At 52.9% G+C, this 20,248-nt stretch overlaps 1 protein-coding gene across 2 annotated transcripts in view; it reads right to left on the bottom strand.

Moving 5' to 3' along the window:
• LOC121274599 (cathepsin L-like) overlaps positions 1-18,513 on the bottom strand; it is a 75,614-nt gene extending 57,101 nt beyond the window's left edge. The window contains exon 1 of one of the 2 annotated variants that reach the window (XM_041181937.1): positions 18,354-18,513. In XM_041181937.1, the coding sequence (XP_041037871.1) occupies positions 18,354-18,377 (24 nt within the window). In that variant the 5' untranslated portion in view covers positions 18,378-18,513. The remainder of the gene's footprint in view (positions 1-18,353) is intronic. The other variant, XM_041181934.1, reaches the window with a different exon arrangement.
• Positions 18,514-20,248: the final 1,735 nt, after the last annotated feature.

Here is a 20,248-nt window from a genome sequence, read left to right as displayed (position 1 = left end):
AATGACCCTCCGACACTGCAGCGCTCCCTCAGTGCTGACCCTCCGACAATGCAGCACTCCCTTAGTATTGACCGTCTGAAAGTGCAGCACTCCCTCTGTACTGACCCTCCGACATTGCACCACTCCCTCAGTGCTGACCATCCGACAGAGCAGCTCTCCCTTAGTATTGACCCTCTAACAGTGCAGCGCTACCTCAGTACTGACCCTGTGAAAGTGCAGCAATCCATCAGTGCGGACCGTCTGACACTGCAGCGCTCCCTCTGTACTGACCCTCCGACAGTGCAGCACTCCTTCAGTACTGACCCTCCAACAGTGCAGAACTCACTCAGTACTGACCCTCCAGCAGTGCAGCACTCCATCAGTACTGACCGTCTGACAGCACAGCACTCCCCCAGTACAGAGATTCCAACAGTGCAGAACTCCCTCAGTACTGACCCTCCAACAGTGCAGCACAGCCTCAGTAATTAACCTCCATCAATGCAGCACTCCCTCAGTACTGACCCTCTGACATTGCAGCGCTCCCACAGTACTGACCCTCCGTCAAAGCAGCACTCCCTCAGTACTGACCATTCGTCAACGCAGCACTCCCTCAGTACTGGCCCTCCGTCAATGCAGCACTCCCTCAGTACTGACACTCCGTCAATGCAGCACTCCCTCAGTACTGACCCTCCGTCAATGCAGCACTCCCTCAGTACTGACCCTCCGACAGTGCAGCACAACCTCAGTACTGACCCTCCGTCAATGCAGCACTCCCTCAGTACTGACCCTCCGTCAATGCAGCACTCCCTCAGTACTGAACCTCCGACAGTGCAGCACTCCCTCAGTACTGACCCTCTGACAGTGAAGCACTCCCTCAGTACTGACCCTCTGACAGTGCATCACTCCCTCAGAACTGACCCTCTGATAGGGCAGCACTCCCTCGGTACTGTCCTTCTGATTGTGTAACAATCCCTCAGCAATGACCCTCCGAAAGTGCAGCACTCCCTCCGTACTGACCCTTTGACAGTGCAGCAATCCCTCAATACTGGCCCTCCAACAGTGCAGCGCTCCTTCAGTACTGACCCTCTGACAGTGCAGCATTCCCTCAGTACTGACCCTCTGACAGTGCAGCATTCCCTCAGTAATGAGGCTCCGACAGTGCAGCACTCCCTCAGTACGGCCCCTCTGACAGTGCAGCACTCCCTCAGCACTGACCCTCCGACAGTGCAGCGCTCCCTCAGTACTGACCCTCTGACAGTGCAGCACTCCCTCAGTACTGACCCTCTGACAGGGCAGCACTCCCTCAGTACTGACGCTCCGACAGTGTAGCAATCCCTCAGTAATGACCCTGTGACAGTGCAGCACTCCCTCAGTACTGACCCTCTGAGAGTGCAGCACTCCCTCAGTACTGACCCTCCAACAGTGCAGCACTCCCTCAGTGCTTACCCTCCAACAGTGCAGCACGCCCTCAGTACTGACCCTCTGAAAGTGCAGCACTCTCTCAGTACTGACCCTTTGACAGGGCAGGACTCCCTCAGTACTGACCCTCCAACAGTGCAGCACTCCCTCAGTACTGACCCTCCGACAGTGCAGCACTCCCTCAGTACTGACCCTCCGACAGTGCAGCACTCCCTCAGTACTGACCCTCTGACAGTGCAGCACTCCCTCAGTAATGACCCTCCAACAGTGCAGCTCTCCCTCAGTACTGACCCTCCTACAGTGCAGCACTCCCTCAGTACTGACCCTATGACAGTGCAGCAATCCCTCAGTACTGACCCTCCGACAGTGCAACATTCCCTCAGGACTGACCCTCCGACAGTGCAGCACTCCCTCAGTACTGACCTCCGACAGTGCAGCACTCCATCAGTACTGTCCCTCCGACAGTGCAGCACTCACTCAGTACTGACCATCCAACAGTGCAGCACACCCTCAGTACTGACCCTCCGACAGTGTGGCACTCCCTCAGTACTCACAGTGCAGCACTCCCTCAGTACTGACCCTCTGACAGTGCAGCACTCTCTCAGTACTGATCCTGCGACAGTGCAGCACTCCCTCAGTACTGACCCACCGACAGTGCATCACCCCCCCAGTACTGACCCTCTGACAGTGCAGCACTCCCTCAGTAATGACCCTCTGACAAAGCAGCACTCCCTCAGTACTGACCCTCTGACAGTGCAGCACTCCCTCAGTACTGACCCTCCGACATTGCAGCACTCCCTCAGTACTGACCCTGTGACAGTGCAGCACTCCCTCAGTACTGACCCTTCGACAGTGCAGGACTCCCTCAGTACTGACCATCCGACAGTGCAGCACTCCCTCAGCACTGAACCTCCGACAGTGCAGCACTCCCTCAATACTGGCCCTCCGACAGTGCAGCGTTCCCTCAGTACTGACCCTCTGACAGTGCAGCACTCCCTCAGCACTGACCCTCCGACATTGCAGCAATCCCTCATTACTGACCCTCCGCCAGAGCAGCAATCCGTCAGTACTGACCCTCCAACAGCGCAGCACTCCCTCACTACTGACCCTCCGACAGTGCAGCACTCCCTCAGTACTGACACTCTGACGGTGCAGCACTCCCTCAGTACTGACCCTCCGACAGTGCAGCACTCCCTCAGTACTGACCCTCCTACAGTGCAGCATTCCATCAGCACTGACCGTCTGACAGAGCAGCACTCCCTCAGTACTGCCCCTCTGACAGTGCTGCACTCCCTCAGTACTGACCCTCCAACATTGCTGCACTCCCGCAGTACTGACCCTCCGACAGTGCAGCACTCCCTCAGTACTGACCCTCTGACAGTGCAGCACTCCCTCAGTACTGACCCTCCGACATTGCAGCAATCCCTCATTACTGACCCTCCGCCAGAGCAGCAATCCGTCAGAACTGACGCTCCGACAGCGCAGCACTCCCTCAGTACTGACCCTCCGACAGTGCAGCACTCCCTCGGTACTGACACTCCGACAGAGCAGCACTCCCTCAATACTGGCCCTCCGACAATGCAGCGCTCCCTCAGTACTGACCCTCTGACATTGCAGCACTCCCTCAGTACTGACCCTCCAACAGTGCAGCACTCCCTCAGTACTGACCCTCCGACAGTGCAGCACTCCCTCAGTACCGACACTCTGACGGTGCAGCACTCCCTCAGTACTGACCCTCCGACAGTGCAGCACTCCCTCAGTACTGACCCTCCTACAGTGCAGCATTCCATCAGCACTGACCCTCTGATAGAGCAGCGCTCCCTCAGTACTGCCCCTCTGACAGTGCAGCACTCCCTCAGTACTGACCCTCTGACAGTGCAGCACTCCCTCAGTACTGACCCTCCGACAGTGCAACAAACCTCAGTACTGACCCTCCGACAGTGCAGCACCCCCTCAGTACTGACCCTCCGACAGTGCAGCACTCCCTCAGTACTGACCATCCGACATTGCAGCACTCCCTCAGTACTGAAACTCTGACAGTGAAGCACTCCCTCAGTACTGACCCTCTGACAGTGCATCACGCACTCAGTAGTGACCCTCTGATAGGGCAGCACTCCCTCGGTACTGTCCTTCTGATTGTGTAAAAATCCCTCAGCAATGACCCTCCGAAAGTGCAGCACTCCCTCCGTACTGACCCTTTGACAGTGCAGCAATCCCTCAATACTGGCCCTCCAACAGTGCAGCGCTCCTTCAGTACTGACCCTCTGACAGTGCAGCATTCCCTCAGTACTGACCCTCTGACAGTGCAGCATTCCCTCAGTAATGAGGCTCCGACAGTGCAGCACTCCCTCAGTACGGCCCCTCTGACAGTGCAGCACTCCCTCAGCACTGACCCTCCGACAGTGCAGCGCTCCCTCAGTACTGACCCTCTGACAGTGCAGCACTCCCTCAGTACTGACCCTCTGACAGGGCAGCACTCCCTCAGTACTGACGCTCCGACAGTGTAGCAATCCCTCAGTAATGACCCTGTGACAGTGCAGCACTCCCTCAGTACTGACCCTCCGACAGTGCAGCACTCCCTCAGTACTGACCCTCCAACAGTGCAGCACTCCCTCAGTGCTTACCCTCCAACAGTGCAGCACGCCCTCAGTACTGACCCTCTGAAAGTGCAGCACTCCCTCAGTACTGACCCTTTGACAGGGCAGGACTCCCTCAGTACTGACCCTCCAACAGTGCAGCACTCCCTCAGTACTGACCCTCCGACAGTGCAGCACTCCCTCAGTACTGACCCTCCGACAGTGCAGCACTCCCTCAGTACTGACCCTCTGACAGTGCAGCACTCCCTCAGTAATGACCCTCCGACAGTGCAGCTCTCCCTCAGTACTGACCCTCCTACAGTGCAGCACTCCCTCAGTACTGACCCTATGACAGTGCAGCACTCCCTCAGTACTGACCCTCCGACAGTGCAACATTCCCTCAGGACTGACCCTCCGACAGTGCAGCACTCCCTCAGTACTGACCTCCGACAGTGCAGCACTCCATCAGTACTGTCCCTCCGACAGTGCAGCACTCACTCAGTACTGACCATCCAACAGTGCAGCACACCCTCAGTACTGACCCTCCGACAGTGTGGCACTCCCTCAGTACTCACAGTGCAGCACTCCCTCAGTACTGACCCTCTGACAGTGCAGCACTCTCTCAGTACTGACCCTGCGACAGTGCAGCACTCCCTCAGTACTGACCCACCGACAGTGCATCACCCCCCCAGTACTGACCCTCTGACAGTGCAGCACTCCCTCAGTAATGACCCTCTGACAAAGCAGCACTCCCTCAGTACTGACCCTCTGACAGTGCAGCACTCCCTCAGTACTGTCCCTCCGACATTGCAGCACTCCCTCAGTACTGACCCTCTGACAGTGCAGCACTCCCTCAGTACTGACCCTTCGACAGTGCAGGACTCCCTCAGTACTGACCATCCGACAGTGCAGCACTCCCTCAGCACTGAACCTCCGACAGTGCAGCACTCCCTCAATACTGGCCCTCCGACAGTGCAGCGTTCCCTCAGTACTGACCCTCTGACAGTGCAGCACTCCCTCAGCACTGACCCTCCGACATTGCAGCAATCCCTCATTACTGACCCTCCGCCAGAGCAGCAATCCGTCAGTACTGACCCTCCAACAGCGCAGCACTCCCTCACTACTGACCCTCCGACAGTGCAGCACTCCCTCAGTACTGACACTCTGACGGTGCAGCACTCCCTCAGTACTGACCCTCCGACAGTGCAGCACTCCCTCAGTAGTGACCCTCCTACAGTGCAGCATTCCATCAGCACTGACCGTCTGACAGAGCAGCACTCCCTCAGTACTGCCCCTCTGACAGTGCTGCACTCCCTCAGTACTGACCCTCCAACATTGCTGCACTCCCGCAGTACTGACCCTCCGACAGTGCAGCACTCCCTCAGTACTGACCCTCTGACAGTGCAGCACTCCCTCAGTACTGACCCTCCGACATTGCAGCAATCCCTCATTACTGACCCTCCGCCAGAGCAGCAATCCGTCAGAACTGACGCTCCGACAGCGCAGCACTCCCTCAGTACTGACCCTCCGACAGTGCAGCACTCCCTCGGTACTGACCCTTCGACAGTGCAGGACTCCCTCAGTTCTTACCCTCCGACAGTGCAGCACTCCCTCAGCACTGACACTCCGACAGAGCAGCACTCCCTCAGTACTGACCCTCTGACATTGCAGCGCTCCCTCAGTACTGACCCTCTGACATTGCAGCACTCCCTCAGTACTGACCGTCCGACAGTGCAGCACTCCCTCAGTACCGACACTCTGACGGTGCAGCACTCCCTCAGTACTGACCCTCCGACAGTGCAGCACTCCCTCAGTACTGACCCTCCTACAGTGCAGCATTCCATCAGCACTGACCCTCTGATAGAGCAGCGCTCCCTCAGTACTGCCCCACTGACAGTGCAGCACTCCCTCAGTACTGACCCTCTGACAGTGCAGCACTCCCTCAGTACTGACCCTCCGACAGTGCAACAAACCTCAGTACTGACCCTCCGACAGTGCAGCACCCCCTCAGTACTGACCCTCCGACAGTGCAGCACTCCCTCAGTACTGACCATCCGACATTGCAGCACTCCCTCAGTACTGACTCTCCGACAGTGCAGCACTCCCTCAGTACTGACCCTCCGACAGTGCAGCACTCCCTCACTACTGACAGCGCAGCGCTCCCTCAGTACTGACCCTCCGACATTGCAGCACTCCCTTAGTACTGACCCTCCGACAGAGCAGCACTCCCTCAGTACTGACACTCCAACAGTGCAGCACTCCCTCAGTACTGACCCTCTGACAGTGCAGCAATCCCTCAGTACTGTCCCTCCGACAGTGCAGCTCTCCCTCAGTACTGACCCTCCTACAGTGCAGCAATCCCTCAGCACTAAATTGCCGACAGTGCTGCTCTCTCTCATTTATCACTTTAACTGTGCGCCATAACCTCAGTACTGACCCTCCGACAGCGCAGCACTCCATCATTAGTGACCCTCCGACATTGCAGCACTCCCTCATTACTGACCCTCCGCCAGAGCAGCAATCCGTCAGTACTGACCCTCTGACAGTGCAGCATTCTCTCTGTACTGACCTTCCGACAGTGCAGCACTCCCTCAGTACTGACCCTTCGACAGTGCAGGACTCCCTCAGTACTGACCCTCCGACAGTGCAGCACTCCCTCAGCACTGACACTCCGACAGTGCAGCACTCCCTCAATACTGGCCCTCCGACAGTGCAGCGTTCCCTCAGTACTGACCCTCTGACAGTGCAGCACTCCCTCAGCACTGACCCTCCGACATTGCAGCAATCCCTCATTACTGACCCTCCACCAGAGCAGCAATCCGTCAGTACTGACCCTCCAACAGCGCAGCACTCCCTCAGTACTGACACTCTGACGGTGCAGCACTCCCTCAGTACTGACCCTCCGACAGTGCAGCACTCCCTCAGTAGTGACCCTCCTACAGTGCAGCATTCCATCAGCACTGACCGTCTGACAGAGCAGCACTCCCTCAGTACTGCCCCTCTGACAGTGCTGCACTCCCTCAGTACTGACCCTCCGACATTGCTGCACTCCCGCAGTACTGACCCTCCGACAGTGCAGCACTCCCTCAGTACTGACCCTCCGACATTGCAGCAATCCCTCATTATTGACCCTCCGCCAGAGCAGCAATCCGTCAGTACTGACGCTCCGACAGCGCAGCACTCCCTCAGTACTGACCCTCCGACATTGCAGCACTCCCTCAGTACTGACCCTTTTACAGTGCAGCACTCCCTCACTACTGACCCTCCGACAGCGCAGCACTCCCTCAGTACTGACCCTCTGACAGTGCAGCACTCCCTCAGTACTGACCCTCCGACATCGCAGCACTCCCTCAGTACTGACCCTCTGACAGTGCAGCACTCCCTCAGTATTGACCCTCTGACAGTGCAGCTCTCCCTCTTTACTGACCCTCCGACAGTGCAGCTCTCCCTCAGTACTGACCCTCCGACAATGCAGCACACCCTAAGTACTGACCCTCCGACATTGCAGCACTCCCTCAGTACTGACCATCCGACAGTGCAGCACTCCCTCAGTACTGACCCTCTGACAGTGCACCCCCCCTCAGTACTGACCCTCCGACAGTGCAGCACTCCCTCGGTACTGACCCTCCGACATTGCAGCACTCCCTCAGTACTGACCATCCGACATTGCCGCACTCCCTCAGTACTGACCCTGTGACAGTGCAGCACTCCCTCAGTATTGACCCTCTGACAGTGCAGCTCTCCCTCAGTACTGACCCTCCGACAGTGCATCTCTCCCTCAGTCCTGACCCTCCGACAGTGAAGCAATCCCTCAGTACTGACCCTCCGACAGCGCAGCACTCCCTCAGCACCAAATTGCCGACAGTGCTGCTCTCTCAGTTATCACTTTAACTTTGCGCCATAACCTCAGTACTGACACTCCGACAGTGCAGCACTCCCTCAGTACTGACAGTGCAGCACTCCCTCAGTACTGACCCTCTGACAGTGCAGCACTCTCTCAGTTCTGACCCTCCAACAGTGCAGCACTCCCTCAGCACTGAGCCACCGACAGTGCAGCACTCCCTCAGTACTGGCCCTCTGACAGTGCAGAACTCCCTCAGTACTGACCCTCCGACAGTGCAGAACTCCCTCAGTATTGACCCTCTGACAGTGCAGCTCTCCCTCTTTACTGACCCTCCGACAGTGCAGCTCTCCCTCAGTACTGACCCTCCGACAATGCAGCACACCCTAAGTACTGACCCTCCGACATTGCAGCACTCCCTCAGTACTGACCATCCGACAGTGCAGCACTCCCTCAGTACTGACCCTCTGACAGTGCACCCCCCCTCAGTACTGACCCTCCGACAGTGCAGCACTCCCTCAGTACTGACCCTCCGACATTGCAGCACTCCCTCAGTACTGACCATCCGACATTGCCGCACTCCCTCAGTACTGACCCTGTGACAGTGCAGCACTCCCTCAGTATTGACCCTCTGACAGTGCAGCTCTCCCTCAGTACTGACCCTCCGACAGTGCATCTCTCCCTCAGTCCTGACCCTCCGACAGTGAAGCAATCCCTCAGTACTGACCCTCCGACAGCGCAGCACTCCCTCAGCACCAAATTGCCGACAGTGCTGCTCTCTCAGTTATCACTTTAACTTTGCGCCATAACCTCAGTACTGACACTCCGACAGTGCAGCACTCCCTCAGTACTGACAGTGCAGCACTCCCTCAGTACTGACCCTCTGACAGTGCAGCACTCTCTCAGTTCTGACCCTCCAACAGTGCAGCACTCCCTCAGCACTGAGCCACCGACAGTGCAGCACTCCCTCAGTACTGGCCCTCTGACAGTGCAGAACTCCCTCAGTACTGACCCTCCGACAGTGCAGAACTCTCTCAGTACTGACCCTCCGACAGTGCAGCACTCCCTCAGTACTGACCCTCCGACAGTGCAGGACTCCCTCAGTACTGACCCTCCGACAGTGCAGCATTCCCTCAGTACTGACCCTCCGACAGTGCATCACTCCCTCAGTACTGACCCTCCAACATTGCAGCACTCCCTCAGTACTGACCCTCCGACATTGCAGCACTCCCTCAGTACTGACCCTCCGCCAGAGCAGCAATCCGTCAGTACTGAACCTCCGACAGCGCAGCACTCCCTCAGTACTGACCCTCCGACAGTGCAGCACTCCCTCAGTACTGACCCTCCGACAGTGCAGCTCTCCCTCAGTACTGACCCTCCGACAGTGCAGCTCTCCCTCAGTACGGACCCTCCGACAGTGCAGCAATCCCTCAGCACCAAATTGCCGACAGTGCTGCTCTCTCAGTTATCACTTTAACTGTGCGCCATAACCTCAGTACTGACACTCCGACAGTGCAGCACTCCCTCAGTACTGACAGTGCAGCACTCCCTCAGTACTGACCGTCTGACAGTGCAGCACTCTCTCAGTACTGACCCTCCAACAGTGCAGCACTCCCTCAGCACTGAGCCACCGACAGTGCAGCACTCCCTCAGTACTGACCCTCCGACAGTGCATCACTCCCTCAGTACTGACCCTCCAACATTGCAGCACTCCCTCAGTATTGACCCTCCGACAGTGCAGCACGCCCTCAGTACTGACACTCTGACAGTGCAGCACTCCCTCAGTACTGACCCTCCAACAGTGCAGCACTCCCTCAGTACTGACCCTCCGACAGTGCAGCACTCCCTCAGTACTGACCCTCCGACAGTGCAGCACTCCCTCAGTACTGACCCTCTGACAGTGTAGCACTCCCTCAGTACTGACCCTCCGACAGTGCAAAATTCCCTCAGTACTGACCCTCCGACAGTGTAGCACTCCCTCATTACTGAAACTCCGACAGTGCAGCACTCCCTCAGTACTGACCCTCCGACAGTGCAGCACTCCCTCAGTACTGACACTCCGACAGTGCAGCTCTCCCTCAGTACTGACCCTCCGACAGTGCAGCACTCCCTTAGTACTGACAGTGCAGCACTCCCTCAGTACTGACCCTCTGACAGTGCAGCACTCTATCAGTACTGACCCTCCGACAGTGCAGCACTCCCTCAGTACTGACCCACCGACAGTGCAGCACTCCCCCAGTACTGACCCTCTGACAGTGCAGCACTCCCTCAGTAATGACCCTCCGACAGCGCAGCACTCACTCAGTACTGACCCTCCGACTTTGCAGCACTCCCTCAGTACTGACCCTCCGACAGAGCAGCACTCCCTAAGTACTGACACTCCGACAGTGCAGCACTCCCTCAGTACTGACCCTCCGACTGCGCAGCACTCCCTCAGTACTGACCCTCCGACAGTGCAGCACTCCCTCAGTACTGACCCTCCGACTGTGCAGCACTCCCTCAGTACTGACCCTCTGACAGTGCAGCACTCCCTCAGTACTGACCCTCCGACATTGCAGCACTCCCTCAGTACTGACCCTTTTACAGTGCAGCACTCCCTCACTACTGACCCTCCGACAGCGCAGCACTCCCTCAGTACTGACCCTCTGACAGTGCAGCACTCCCTCAGTACTGACCCTCCGACATCGCAGCACTCCCTCAGTACTGACCCTCTGACAGTGCAGCACTCCCTCAGTATTGACCCTCTGACAGTGCAGCTCTCCCTCTTTACTGACCCTCCGACAGTGCAGCTCTCCCTCAGTACTGACCCTCCGACAATGCAGCACACCCTAAGTACTGACCCTCCGACATTGCAGCACTCCCTCAGTACTGACCATCCGACAGTGCAGCACTCCCTCAGTACTGACCCTCTGACAGTGCAGCCCCCCCTCAGTACTGACCCTCCGACAGTACAGCACTCCCTCAGTACTGACCCTCCGACATTGCAGCACTCCCTCAGTACTGACCATCCGACATTGCCGCACTCCCTCAGTACTGACCCTGTGACAGTGCAGCACTCCCTCAGTATTGACCCTCTGACAGTGCAGCTCTCCCTCAGTACTGACCCTCCGACAGTGCATCTCTCCCTCAGTCCTGACCCTCCGACAGTGAAGCAATCCCTCAGTACTGACCCTGTGACAGTGCAGCACTCCCTCAGCACCAACTTGCCGACAGTGCTGCTCTCTCTCAGTTATCACTTTCACTGTGCTGCATAACCTCAGTACTGACTCTCTGACAGTGCAGCACTCCCTCAGTAGACACTTTGACGTGAGGCGCTGCTATCTTTAGATAACATGAAGCTGAAGTTTTAATTGGATTTCAGTGGAGCCATCCTGCACCCAATCAGTTTATCAATTCTGTCACTGCTCTGTGATTGAGCAAGCTGCTTTCCAAATTAATAGTGAGTCATCATTAAACAACTGAATTATCTTCATCGCAGATGACAAGATAGCAACCAAGGGAATAATTTCGAATCTGTGGTGAGTTCAGCAAATGCACGTTGCTCGATTGGACACGAACATGAGAGCAAAATGTTGGGAATCTGAACTAATGAGCAGAATAACGCAGGAAGCACTCAGCAGGTCAGGCGGCCTCTGTGAAGGGAGAAACAGAGTTAATGTTCACCCAGAGGGTTGTGAATCTTTGGAATTCTGCACCCTTACCATCTCCAGAAAGACTGATAACTTTTGAAAAATAATTCAAGCATCCAGTTGTTCACTGAAAGAATGAGCCGCGGAATCAGAGAATGGACAAGATTTCGCGTTTCAATACCTTTACTGTAACAAATGACTAACGAAACCTTGACTAAGCACATTTTCTCGTTATAGGCAACTTCTACTTTGAAGTACAGAAAGGAATGTTCCTCTTTTATACTTAACACACTTCTCACCCTCTACAGAATTACAGCCCTTATAGCAAACAGTCCACAGTTGCTCCCACTTCCAGTGGGTTCCCCTATCCCAGCTTTGCTGAACGATTGTCTCCAGGTTCTCTCCTCAGTTTTCAGAGAGCTCCTTCAATCCAATACCGGCAGTAGTGCCTGTTCAAAGGATTCCTGGACAAGCCAGGGTGAATCTCCCAGAATCGGTAGATGGAGGCAGGATGCACCTCTTCAACTGGAGCCCGTCTCCCTCCTGCATCCAGCTGTGGAATCTTGCAACATCAAGCAGCCTTTTCTCTCTGCTGAGCACAGCAAACTGCTGACTTGGTATCCACTGATTTGTAGGGAAGCCTGTAACCTGAAATGACTTCCTCTGCCCTTTTCCCCACAGCAACATGAAACACATTAGTCTAGTATCTAGGTAGAAATGTTAATTAGCTATCCTTGACCCCACCCACTCCCCAACTCCCTTTCATCCTAGAAGTAAGTGAACAGTTTACAGCACAACTGTTTACCACCCGATACCACCAACACCTTTCTGGTGCTTTGGGAGACTCAGAGTCTACCCATTATGAACTCAGAGATTACTGCCATTGTCTCCAAGTGTAAATACCTTGCACCTTCATCCTGGTAAAACAATCTAAGTCCTCTTCAGTTAAACCTTCCTCCATCACACTCTCAAAATCTGCATTCCAGAACTTAACTGCGTGAAAAAGTTTCCTCATGTCGCCATTGATTCTTTTTCCAATTTCCTTAAATCTGTGCCCCCTGGTTCTCAATAATTCCACCAATGGGAACAGCTTCTCTCTATCGACTCTGTCCAGATCCCTCATGAGTTGGAACGCTTCTACCCAATCTCCACTTCACTTCTCTAAAGAGAACAGCCCCATTTTATCCAATCCATCCTCATAGTCGAAGTAAGGTTACTGAGGAGCAGAAATGATAACATGCCATCACCTCAGTCTTCCTTGGCTCCGCCTCACCTCCGAGACAGAAGGTCGTGGGTTCAAGTCCCACCCCAGAGACTTGAGCCCATAATCCAGGCCGACACTCCTGGTGCCAGTGCTGAGGGAGTGCTGCGCTGTCAGAGGTGCCACCTTTCGCATGAGACATTAAACCAATGCCCCATCTGCCCCCTCGGGCAGATGTAAAAAAAAATCCCACGGACAATATTGGAAGAAGAGCAGGGTTGGGGAGGGCAGTGGGTGTGGGGGAGGGGGTGTGAGGAGATCCCTCAGGTGCCCTCGATCAGCATCACTGAAGAAAATTGGTCATCGTCACATTGCTGTTTGTGGGATCTTGCTGTGCGCAACTTGACTGCTGCCTCTCCTACATCACAGCAGCGACTACACCCCAAGAAACACTTCATCGGCTGCAAGGCGCTTTGGGATGTCCCGAGGCTGCAGAAGGCGCTATAGAAATGTAGGCTTGTCCTTCCTTTCCTGGAGATTGTCCGGCTGGGAGGCAGAGATTGGATGAGAGAGAACTGGGGGAGGGGATGCGCACATGGTCGAGGGTCACACAGATGGAAGGGAGGTGAGATTTGGGGTGGGGATGGAGAGGAAAGGAGGGGGTGCATAATTTACCAACACTTGTTTTGAAGGGGTTGGGGAGCAGTGGGTGATGGTGGTGTGGGTTGCAGGGCTCTACAGGAACTGCTGATTGTAGGTTGCAGGGTTCTACAGGCACTGCCGAGAGATACAATCTAAGATCTACCACATGTAGAAGCTGCAGAGCAACAACTGTCACTACATCTTATCTTGCAAACCATCTGAGAAAACAGGACTGCAATCTAGAATTGTAGAATACCAAGATGGAACTTTACAGAACAGCAGGAGGCCATTCAGCCCCTCGTATCTCGGCTGGCTCTTTGAAAGGGCTATCTCATTTAGCCTCACTGCCCAGCTTTTTCCCCATGATCCTGTCAGTTGGTCCCCTTCAGCTCCATGTCCAGTTGCCTTTCCAAAGTCCCTCTTAAGCCTGTTTCCGCCACTCCTTCAGCTAAAAGTGTCCCCGATCTCATCAACCCTCTGCTTGAAGAAACTCCTCCTCGTTTTCCATCCAGCTCTTTTGCCAATTGCTTTATCTTTATGCCTGGACCACATGCCAGGGGAAACAGCTTCTCCTTATTTACTCTATCGAAATCCAGGGCCAGGGAGAGAGAAATCACAGGCCCCGGGTGCTCCTCTTGTTTCTGGGCCCCTTATTCCCCCACCCCCACTCCCCACTATAACCCCCGCCCCCCACAATCATACATGATATTTTTCCCCCTTTCAGTATTCACCAATTGATTCACCAAACAATCGCAGAAAGGTCCAAGTAAAATGATAACACCCATCGTTTACATCTAGATACAAATATCATCCAATAAAGATGTAGCAAGGGTCATTAATATTAAGAGCAGCAATGATATAACACAGTGTTAGAATTTGCCATCATATCTTTTATTCTGTTGGTGATTCTTATTTATCAATTACATTTTCCCACTTAAATTTGCCTGTTTCTCTCACGCCTCAAACAACAATTAGAAGGTTTTTAAAAAAATACTATTTGCACATTTACTTAGTACAAATGTAATGCGGCATCATACGGTGCCTGTGGATAGGCTATAAATTCGCAGTGTACAACACAATTGTACGACATTGGGTTGGTGCCAGAGGAGTCGGAATGGTAAGGTTGTATGAGCTAGAGAGTTGAATTCTTCTGCAAATGTAGTGATTTCTTTGTAATTTGTCAGTTGATTGCTCTGTGATTGATTATCCTTGGAGACTCAGCATTGGGCTTCCAATTTCACCATTGCTACATCACTCTGCCTCCTGCATGCAGGTGTAATGAAAGAAGGGCAAAACCTACATTGATGCAGCTCCTTTCACGACGTCCCAAATCGCTTCACAGCCAATTGAGTACTTTTGAATTGCAGTCACTAGTATAAATGTAGTCAATGTTATCAAATGGCAGAGCAGGCTCAAGAGGCCGAATGACCTACTCCTGCTCCTAAGATGTGTGTTTGTATGTCATTCTGAATGGATGATATGAGTTGGGCTAGATGGCTTTGGACTTCCATATTTATCTTGCGAACAGAGGGTGAAATCATGGCTGGAGTTCTGTTTATTTTAGTGCCAATGAAAGTTTACTGTGAGTGGGCTTTGTGGGGTGAGATTGCCAGGGCATAGTGAATCTGTAACTTGTTTTAAACCGCACATGATTCTCAAGGATCTGTTCCATTGACTGCAACCTTGTCCTTTTGTCTGCTTACCTATTACCCCACTCTATCTTGCTGCTTGTTATGAGTTTTTTTCAGGCATTGAACTATTGTGGGAAGGTTGTGTTGCATAGTGGATATTGAAAGTATATTGTAGTGAGAAGCAACAATCAGTGGGGTGTTCAGACTTGCTGATCAATAAAATAAAGATACAATTGTGAACCATTCAGTCTTTGTTATCTTGTTCTCTTAAAAAAATCATGTTGCACAGAGACACCTGAGGGCTCCAATGCTTCCCAATGACAGAGAAGAGGCATATTGTTCAATCACTCCATTTTGTTGGTCTGGAGTCATTTGATCTTCATACCTTGTGAGAATACTGTTACACTAGAATCCAATTATACCGCTTGCATGAAATAATTATGTTGAATAATATCAAACACCCAGGTAAGAGGAAGTATTCCAATTCTTCTACAGAGAAAGATCTTGTGCAGATTATCTGGGCTGCAAGTATTGAATCTTTCCCCTAAATATGAATTTCCTGTCACCATGTCCATATGCTACAGAACAAAATAAGTGACAGCCATTCACTGACACATTCCTCAGGGCAGTCCCTTGACCAATCAGAGTCAAGCTACCAGGTTCAAAGTTCAAGCGGTGCTTGGCAGTTAACTGTCTGTCACCATCGCTGGGGTGTGACTGACAGAAATAATTTCTAGAAGCACTGAAGTCATAGGATTGGATTTCTGTAAAGACCCTTTATGCTGCTTCTCTGCGATTTGAATGGATTTTTCTTTTACCAGAGGTACAATGGATGATCGGGAATATTCCCCACATCCCCTTCCCCCAGAGAAATTTTAATCCCACAGCGTGACCACCTTCTGCTAGATTTTAAACAGGATGGTGCAGGGCGGGGTGAAACTAGGTTGGAGTAGAGATTTGTAAAACCTTTCTTTGAACAATCTCTCGGTGACAAAGAGGGATTTCATCCCCAGGCTTTGTAAGAACAATAAACCGGCCGAGAGTGAATCAACACCTTGTTTTGCATCACTCCCGGTTGAAAGTTTCTTACACTGATTTTGATGAGGCCCAGGATTCTCAAGCTCCTGCTACATCAATGCCGCATGTCCTCAAAATTGTGTCTACTTCAGGGCACAGTACACATTTAGACTGCTATTTACTCACTGATTTAAACTCAAGAGGGAATTTGGAGAAGCATATAGTATTCAGTTTTCCGGTACTAAACCTTAAAAGTGACAACCCCAATCTCCCACCCCCCCAAACCCACCCCCCCCCCGCACCAAAATCTGTTACAACAACCCTCACTAACCTCCCACCCACCTCCATCCAACCTCCCTCACAGCCTCTATCCATCCCCCAACCTCCCTCCCACCCCCCTCCAATCTCCCCCCCCACGCCGCACTCCCAGCTTCCCCCCACCCGCATCTGAAGTCCTGCGCACTCCCCCAACCTCCCCCAACCCCCATCCAACCTCCTGCCCATCCCCCAACCTCCCCCACCCCCCAACCCCCATCCAACCTCCTGCCCATCCCCCAACCTCCCCCACCCCCCAACCCCCAACCCCCATCCAACCTCCCACCCCAACCCACCAATCTCCTCCCCGCCATCCCACCAATCTCCCCCCAACCACCCCCCTCCAATCTCACCACCAACCCTTGAGCCTCCCCTCAAACCCCTCTTCGACTCCCCCCCCCCGACACCCCCAACCCCACCAACCTTCCCCCTCCCCCGACGCACACAGCATTCAATTGTAGGGATTTTATTTTGCCGTGTTTGAATGGAGAACACTCTCTTGGCAGCAGCTGACCTTCTGGGCACCGCCCTCTAGGAAGGGCAGTTCCGCAGTTTTCCGGCGGACTTTTAAAGACAAAAGAAAAAAGGGAACCACGAAGCAGCCTGAAGTTCGGAATCAGCCGCGCAGCCACTCGGTGAAACTGACACTGATGCTGGCCGTAAAACAAAATCTGAACATTTCGCCTGATGGTTTTGCTTGTTTTAAGCTGGTCTGTCAGGTCTGAAGCTCTGGCTGGACGACGTAAGATCTCTGTTTGAAACAGTGAGCCCAGGCCTCCCCCCACCTAGCCCGCAGGCCCCGGAGTTTGCTCCCCCACCCCCCACCCCGCCCCCCCAACTTCACCCGGGCCCTATCAAAGCACCTCATGATTTCGGACGCCTCGATTAAATCTCCCCCTCAACCTTCTCTGCTCTAAGGAGAATCCCACTGGCGCTGTCCGCTAGCGCCCCATCTCCAACCTCGCTTTCCTCTCCAAAGTCCGTGAATGTCTCACACTCCGCACTCTCTCACTCTACCCTCTGTAAACCTGACATCATCCAAAACTCTGCTGCCCCATCTCCCAATTCTCAAGTCAGTCCCATTCGCCCATCACCCCCTTTGCTTGCTGACTTAAGGGTTAAGGTTTAAAGTTCTCACCCTTGTTTCCAAATCCCTCCAGGGCCTCGCCTCCCCCTCCCTATCTTTACAACCTCCTCCAGCCCCACAACCTTCCGAGGTCTCTGCGCTCTCTAATTCCAGCCTCTTGAGTATCCCCTGATTCCCATCGCTCCACCATTGGGCGGCCATGCCTTCAGCTGCCTGGGGGGGCCCAGAGCTCTGGAATCTCCTCCCTAAACCTCTCTGCCTCTCTCCCCTCTTTGAAGACGCTCCATAAAGCCAACCTCTTTGACCGAGGTTTTGGTCGCCTGTCCTAATAACTGTTTAGGTGACTCAGGGTTAAAACTTTGTGTTCCAATGCCCCTGCGAAGCACCTTGGGACATTTTATTACATTCCAGGCACTATATGAATGCAAGGCTTTTGCAGCTTATCGGGTGTTGCCCAGTCCTTGCCTCTTGAGCGCGAAGGCTATGGGTTTAAGACATTTTTAGACATAATTAAGGTGTTGGACTGTCGTAATTACTTCCTGGGTCAGCAATTGGTTGTTCACAACTCATAAGGTCATAAGAAATAGGGGCAGGAGAAGGCCATTCGGCCCAGCAATCAGCTCCCCCGTTCGATAAGATTATGGCTGATCTGAGTGTGGCCTCAACTCCACTTTCCTATCTGTCCCCTCCCATAACTCTCGACTCCCTTGTCGATCAAAAACCCATCTAGCTCAGCCTTGAATACATTCAGTGACCAAGCCTCCACTGCTCTCTGGGGGAGAGAATTCTACAGACTCACGACCCTCAGAGAGGATAAGTTCCTCCTCCTCGCCACCTCATGTGGGAGACCCCTTATTTTGAAACTGTGCCCCCTCGTTCTAGATTCCCCCACTAGGGGAAACATTCTCTCAGCAGCCATCCTGTCAAAGCCCCCTCAGATTCTTATCTGTTTCAATAAGATCACCTCTCACTCTTCTGAACTCCAGTGCATACAGGCCCAACCTGCTCAACCTTACCTCATAAGACGAGCCTCCGTTCATCCCAGGAATCAGCTGAGTGAACCTTCTCTGAACTGTAAGTAAGGAGACCAAAACTGTGCACGGTGTTTTGAGTGTTGTCTCACCAATGTCCTGTGTGGTTGTAGCAAGACTACCCACTACCAACTCACTCTGCGGTGTGCTCTGTGTGACTCAGTGTATCAGATCAGATTAAAGAATGATTTTGCTTTTTATAGCACCCTTCATGACCTCAGGACTAAAGGGTTTTTACAGCGAATGAAGTATTTTTACAATGCAGGAAATGCAGCAGCCAATCGGTGCACAGCAAGCTCCCACAAACAGCAATGTGATAATGACTGGATAACCTGTGTTTTTTTTAGTGGTGTTGGTTGAGCGATAAATATTAGCCCCAGGGCACTGGAGGGAACTCACCCCTAATCCCCCCGGGGGTCTTTTACACTTCTCAGGGGTGAGGGTGCCACTCAATGCGATGTGTTGATGGGGGGATTCATGTTCCAGTGCTAGTGGTCCGGGTATTTGAGGAGTTTAGTTGCTTAGCAGCCTAAGGGTTAAGAGTAACTTGCGATGCAGAGATGAAGTAAGTATATCGCAAAATGTGGTTTTAACAGAATCCTGTTTGTGTTGTGAAGTGGGACACACTATCTGATATTGTTGGGTTCCTTATTTTATCATTAATCAGCGAGCGTGGAGAATCTCATTGTGGGCACTGCAAGTTCATCCCTGTCCTGCTTCTCTCTCAATTCATTAAAGATACAGCCCTGTGGATTTTTTTAATTATCTGGACAGCTATTCCTCTCCATCAGTCCCTCAGCATCCCTCGTCTCTTTCTATCATGTCACCGTATCGTTGGTCATTGTAGGCATCAGTGGATAAAAAATTAGCTTCAGGACAGAAAACGGCGTGTCATGGTAAATGGTTGTTTTTCAGGCTGGAGGATCGTAGACGGTGGTGTTCCCCAATGGTCAGTGCTTCATGTAAATGACGTGGATATCGGAATAGAGTAGAATTTCAAAATCCGGCAATGATACCAAACTCAGAGGTGTGGCAAACAGTGAGGATGATACCCATCAACCACAACTGGGCAAAGGCAGGTTGGCAGAGCGGGCAGACAAGTGGCAAATAAAATTTAATACGGGGAAGTGTGAGGTGGTGCATTTTGGCAGAAGGGTTATGAAGAGGCAATATAGGCTAAATGGTACAGTTCTAAAGAGTGTGCAGGGTCGGAGGGGCCTGGGAGTGTATGTGCATTGAAGGTGGCAAGACATATTGAGAGGGTGGTTAGCAAAGAATATCAGGCCTTGGGCTTCATAAAAAAAGATATCGAGTATTAAACAGGGAAGTTATGCTGAGCCTTTATAAAGTTCTGGTTAGGCCACAACTAGAGTATTGTGTCCAGTTCTGGTCACCGCACTTTAGGAAGGAGGTGAGGGTCTTTGAGAGGGTGTGGAGGAGATTGGCCAGAACAGTCCCAGGGATGAGGGGATTTTAGCGACAGGGTTAGGGGGTTGGAGAAGCTGGGGTTGTTCTCCTTGGGGCAAAGGAGATTGAGGGGGGGCGGGATTTGATAGAGGTGGACAAGATGGTGACAGGTTTGGATGATGAAAAAGAAAAGCCGTTTCTATTGGCTGATTGTACAAGTACTATGGGGAGACAGATTGAAGTTTTGAGACAAGGAATGCAAAGGGGGTAAGAACATAAGAAATAGGAACAGGAGTAGACCATTCAGCCCATCGAGCCTGCTCCGCCATTCAACATGATCATGGCTGATCTTGAGCTTCAACTCCATCTTCCTGCCCGCTCCCCATATCCCTTCATTCCCTGAGAGACCAAAAATCTGTCTGTTCCACAGCCTTAACTACATTCAATAACGGACCATCCACAACCCTCTGGGG

This window comes from Carcharodon carcharias (genome assembly GCF_017639515.1).
Source record: "Carcharodon carcharias isolate sCarCar2 chromosome 37 unlocalized genomic scaffold, sCarCar2.pri SUPER_37_unloc_1, whole genome shotgun sequence".
Taxonomy (NCBI): domain Eukaryota; kingdom Metazoa; phylum Chordata; class Chondrichthyes; order Lamniformes; family Lamnidae; genus Carcharodon; species Carcharodon carcharias.
This window is presented reverse-complemented; position numbering and strand designations above follow the sequence as displayed.